The 6,190-nt window shown below is 36.8% G+C and overlaps 1 protein-coding gene across 1 annotated transcript; it reads right to left on the reverse strand.

Annotated features, from left to right (window-relative positions):
• Positions 1-1,096: 1,096 nt before the first annotated feature.
• Positions 1,097-4,544, reverse strand: LOC118223942 (POU domain, class 4, transcription factor 1-like). The gene is made up of 2 exons (XM_035411043.1): positions 4,180-4,544; positions 1,097-3,873 (listed from the first exon to the last, which is right to left on the reverse strand). The coding sequence occupies exons 1-2, from the start codon at positions 4,300-4,302 to the stop codon at positions 2,905-2,907; spliced, it is 1,092 nt and encodes a 363-aa protein (XP_035266934.1). The 5' UTR covers positions 4,303-4,544; the 3' UTR covers positions 1,097-2,904.
• Positions 4,545-6,190: the final 1,646 nt, after the last annotated feature.

Here is a 6,190-nt window from a genome sequence, read left to right on the forward strand (position 1 = left end):
TTCCGAAGCCAAATGCCAAATAAAAGCCATAACTAGGCCTACTCCGTACTCAACAGTCTACAGCTGTCACGATTTTCACCAGCCTGTTCGTTCAAAGCCGCCAACTGCAAACCGTTGCGGTTTATATCAGCAAAAGCGGATGGATATTTCATCACATGCTTTGAACATTCAGTTTGAAGCGGAAAGAAAATATACAATATTTTCTGAAATATTTGTCTTTTAGAAATGCGGAGACAGTGGTCATTTAAAATAACCTACCATAACTTTGTAACGTATAATGCTTATATTATTCTCACAATGCTTGAGGCAAACGGCTCTGAAGACTTCATAAAATGTTTATTGTCTCTTCATCTATTTCATCATACCTCCGGTTCCAGACATTCGTTTTGCCAAGCAGTATAGAAGTTCGAAAAACCATTCTTTGTTTTTGAGCTTCTTGTAAAGTCTATACAAAATATCCAAACTTAGAGGAGTAATTGTAACTCAAGTCATATAGTTACTCCCAAATTAAGCGTACAAGCATAAAAAAAGATTAGTTAATCAAAAAGGAATTATCTTAAATGGTCAAAACATACCAGAATTTTTTGCTGCCCATTTTCATTTGGACCATTTATAATAATTGAACAACTTAATTTTCTATATTTTTACTGTGTTGCTGTACGCAGTTCCAATGAAAAATGAAAATGAAAATGAGATGAAGACTGAATGGCCCCTTTGGAGTATAGATTTAATTTTGTATTTTATTACTTTAAATGGGGAGTACACTGGGGGGGAGGGGGGGGGGGGGGGGGTGGGGGGGAGGAAGGTTGGGTGGTCATAAAGAAGTTAACCATTCAGCCTGGTTTCACAGTGCAATATATATATATATATATATATATATATATATATATATATATATATATTTGGGGGTTTTTTTGTTTGTTTGTTTTTTTTTTCATAATTGATAACCCTTAATTAAAAGAAAAAGGTGAATTTGTGTTACCTACGAAAATTATTCCAATGTAGATATAATAATCATCATGGACTGTCAATCCATGGAAGCAATTAACATACATTTTAATTGTGAAGCAGGGTGTCTATATAATGGCCTGTGACTTATTATTAATTAGATAATAATAATAATAATTATTATTATTATTATAATAATAACATTTTTCAAAGTAGTCCCAGCCTTAATAAGTGCTAAGTTGATTTAGTCATCAGACGTGTGGGAGAACACATTACGAACACATTAATTACAAAAACATCATATAATTTAAAAGTCTAAGCAAAAACAGTGAAAAAGGGGAAACACTCAGGTTCATATATTGCTGCTATTTCAGAAGTTTTTGATTGAATCAGTAGGTGGCATCATTCGCATTAATACCCAGAACGTGAATAGTTAACATATGTTTCGTCAAAATACACAAAACATTGACATTGATTGCAGTGAGAAGATGATCTACGGTGGCAGGCAATCCTAGTAGTAGTAATAGTAATATTAGAAATTGTTGTTTTATTATTGCAATCATCTGTGGTTCTATTAACTCTATATTTCTCAATAGTTGACGTTTAGTTGACCTTTTAAATAGTAACCTAATAAACTGTAAATGTATTATATTACATTTACACAGGGATTGCTTTATTTTCATTTGATTTATTCTCAAGACTGTTGGGACACAACGCCCTGATGTTGGATTTGGCTTACAGACTTAATTATTTAAAATAAAACGTAAAAATACAATTAAAGATAAACTAAACATACAATGAACAGGTGTAAGACAGACGTTTTCGTGATACACACGTGACCGATTGTAAACATACTTGTGCAAAATTATCATGATGATAATAATAATAAATAATCACTAATATATGTTGAACAATCAATAGGACAAACAACGTTGTCTTGCTGTGAAAACTGGCATTAAACAGTGACTTATACCATCTACAAACGTCTACCAGTAGATACTCTATGTAGTGCTTATTTTTGTAAATGCATAGATTGTTTGCACTGCAAACTATAGTATACAAACATACTTTTTTTATTTTTTATTATTAGTGAGCATCCTCTTTTCCCAATCTGGACAATTTGAATCATGCGAGTTTATGTTTTAAAATGACGCCCTTTTGAAACCTCAGTTACAAATAGTTTTCTTTAGAAAACGCGTTATCCGCCTTCTGCGAACTGCGTCAGTGCTATTTGTAGCCTACAAATACAAACATCTCAATATGTGAGTAACATAATCTACATATTTGTAGATTTTAGTGCAAATTTAAAATAAATGTGTGTGGTAACAACCAACTTCATTTTACACCAGCAAGATATTGTCGTGTGTCTTTCTTTCTTTTAAATCGTGCAGACCGTTGGAACATCGATTTAAGGCTATGTGTGTGTTGAAGCCATAAATTCGAGCCAGACAGAGGACAGTGACATGTTTCTAAAATTACACAAACACAGCAATTGTCAAATGCATTCGTCTAACAAGAGTCTAAAGGGAACAAAAACAGCAAAAGCAGACCTATAAAATAATGACATAACCAATTGGTGGCTGTTTTATTATCTAAAACGATTTTTAAGTTAAGATAGGCTATTGCCAAAATAAGAAAATTAATAAATTCTGATTAAGGCTTTCAAAAGGCAATGTCGGAATCAGGCGTAGACTGTAGTTTTCAATCTAACCATTTCAGAAAGAACTATAGGCCTGGTCTGAATTACCGTTTATTTGCATAATGCATTGTCTAATAACGCAAGAATAACTGTCAGAAATACGAAGCCTCATAAATCCGGTAATTTCATAATTATCGCCGTGTTTGCACCCTTCCATGGCAGGAAGACCGAATACGATATCCATATGTATGTTCCTTGGTCCCAAAATGCAGTAGAAATAAACTTAAGAAAGACAAAGGTATCTACTTTTCAGTCAGTTAATGCGCAGCAGAAAATTTTAACCGCTTCTGTTTTTGTCTTTGGTTGCAAAACCACACTCGCACCACGTTCTTTTTTAGGTCCAGTTTTTCTGCAATAGCTGCTATCTTCTCTGACGACGGTCGAGGCTGAACAGTAAAGTAAGCTTCCAAAGATCTTTTTTCTTGGGCCGCTATTGATGTCCTCTTCCGTTTTTTTTCACCCCCGTTCAAAATATCAGGTTTGCTCATTTTTTCTCTCTGGGCCCCCTCGGCCTCTTCTAGCCAAGCCTGAAGGATAGGTTTTAGGGCTATCATGTTATTGTGTGAAAGAGTTAATGATTCGAATCGACAAATGGTACTTTGGCTTAGACAGCCCACACCCGGGATTTTTAGATTCGCAAGCGCAGAACCGACGTCCGCTTGAGTCACTCCGAGTTTAATTCTCCTTTGCTTGAATCGCTCTGCAAAAGCCTCCAGTTCTCTAGGATCCGTGTCTGAATCGTTAATTGCGGAAAGTCCGTTACTAGTAAGTCCAGTTGCACTCTGCGGAACTCCGTGGTGTCCGGGTAAAAGTCCGTGGTGGGTCAGTGGTGAATTCATATTCATGGTCTGATGGGACATGTGGCTCAAGCCGTGCATATGTGAATGAGGGTGAGCAGAGGTAGAGATCAACCCTGCGGCGCCTCCTCCGCCACCACCTCCTGTCCCATCGTGTCCGCTGGCCATCAGGGCCAGAGAGGACGAGCTGATATGGTCCAATAGGTCCGGTGGTTCTAGATTCTGGTGGTGGTGATGGTGACTGTGGTGGTGATGGGCAAGCGGGACTGTGGAGCCGGAAGAGCATGGCACGCCGTTCATCGTGTGGTAAGATATGTCGTGCTTGAAAGGAAAGGTCTTGCCCTGAGACACAGCGATATCCACGGCCGCGAGGGCTTCGGCGCGTGCCAGGAGAGTTTCATCCAGACTGGCGAAGATGTTGTTCTGCAACTACAATCACAGTAATATTATGGAGAATTACATACACGCGTATACCAGCAACTAGGGAATTTGATCAAAACACAACATATCATCATATTTTACGAGGTGTAGTCATACGAATTAATATAAAATACGAAAAACATCCCTCTTTGATTCTGTTTTAAAACGATAATAGGCGTTCGATGAAAGACGTGGAAGACATACAAAAAAGCATTAAACGTGCCTTGTCAGGGTGCTTCGGAGCACTCTTTACTGACAGACATGCATATTGTTCTAGTACAGACAGCGGTGCAAAGATAAGTTCACTCAATTTACCTGTGGAGTTTGCAGACAAGCTCTCCTTATTGCTTCCGAACTGGAATGCAGGGAGGTGTACTTGTGTTCAGGTAAGGTAGGATGCATGGCAAAATGTGGCTGTTTGCTGTTCATTGACATCATCTTTGCAGATACCCAAAAGAAATAAAGTGCTCAGGAGAAGGAAAAAAAAATATATATATATCGGTCCTGGTTTGTCCAGCAGTGATGCAATCGCGTGAAGCTTTGCGTACTCCTTTCAGCCGCAAGATCACACGGCGATGCCTGCAGTCTCTCAGTCACCCTTATCTGTCTGCTGTTTCCTGCGGCTTGGGTAAGAAGAGCGCTTACACCTGCGCCCCTCAGATCTCGTCAAGCAAGCACGACGTCTCTCGCGAGACACTTAACAGTAGGCTATGCTACAGTCCGTCAGATAACCGATGCTGTATTAGACATGTTATATTTATATATTTTGCAAATGATATCGAGATGCTATAAGTTAAACACCTAGCCTACACACATGAAGCAAAGAACAGAACAGTCAAACCCGCTGCTCTATTGTAACAATTAAGTTAATTCGTGCTGTGATAGAGTTGGCTTTTTCTACATCTGTGGCTGTCTTCTTCTTCTGCTTATTCTTCGTATTATTCTTATCCGTATTATTTGTCCTACTACTAATAATAATAGTAATAATACTAATGATAATACTAACAATGATGATGATGATAATAATAATAATACTAATAATAATAATAATAATCATCATCATCATCATCATCATCATCATCATCATCATCACCACCATCATAAATAACAGCAACAACAACAACAACAAATGCGTGTTCACAATAACAAAAATAATCATAAGCCGGGAATATGCAATTAAGAACTATATAATTTATATGGGACAAATGATATATTACTTTAGAGTTAGGTTTCAGAAATAGAAAAAAAATGTGTATATAATAGGATGTATAAAAATATTTTTTGTTTGCGAGTCAGAATCCATACTGAATAATGCATTCATGAAAATCCAGATTTTGCTACAGTAAAGTGTATGGAGAAAAATGGGCTCTTACATATACATCTTGATTCAGTCTAGATTTTATCCATTAACATTAATGTAACTGATATGCCTATATCCATTTGCATCCATTACCAAAAGCACCAAACAGCAAACACAATCATGTTTGACACACACAGACATGTAAGGGAGCAGTGGTACTATGATATATACCAAACATTGTTTCCACTTTCACCTTTAGCAGTCATGTAAAGTAGCTGTATCACTCAGTCGCTTCTGTTATACAGATGAAGAAATTCAGACTAAATGGTTCAATAATAATGTTGGTGATAATTAAAGTCACAATTAAAAGCCAGGACACACTCCAACATGATTACAATAAGGGCTAGACAGCCATGATATTTTTAAACACTACTCCTGTGTATATGGCTGAAATTGCATTTGAGTTAATTATACCATCAGTTTTCAGACTAATGTTTGTGAACCTATTTATTGCCTGCTAAAGCCTAACACTTTATTCAGATTAAAGTCCCTTAAAGTGCATTGTGTTGAACAAAAATACAAATAACATGGACATTAGCATGTTAATTACTTCCTGAGAGATTAAAACTGTGTTTCCAGAAGTCATTTTCGCTCCCAACAGATAAAGCATCCACTGTGGATATGTACCGACTGAAAGAAAGTTAAATTATATGTTTTAGGAAAGTGAAGCACATGACAAAAAAATAGAGATTTACATTTTATTACTGCCTTCAAGCTTTGAAATTACGGTGATGTACTGAATCTGCCAGTTTTTGAAAATGCTATACTACTTTGACAATAGCAAGAAAGGCATGGGACTCCACTTTGGAGAAAATAAACTCTAGAGTTTAGGCCAGAATGAGGCAGCCATCCTTAGCTTGCCATAAAAACAGACTTGTAAATTCATTAATAATCCGGAAGGACCTTATTTTAAGGATGTAAACGCAGTTGACAAAAGCTAGCATACATGCTAGTGCGGATATGCGG

The sequence above is a fragment of the Anguilla anguilla genome, chromosome 3 (genome assembly GCF_013347855.1).
Source record: "Anguilla anguilla isolate fAngAng1 chromosome 3, fAngAng1.pri, whole genome shotgun sequence".
NCBI classification, from domain to species: Eukaryota; Metazoa; Chordata; class Actinopteri; order Anguilliformes; family Anguillidae; genus Anguilla; species Anguilla anguilla.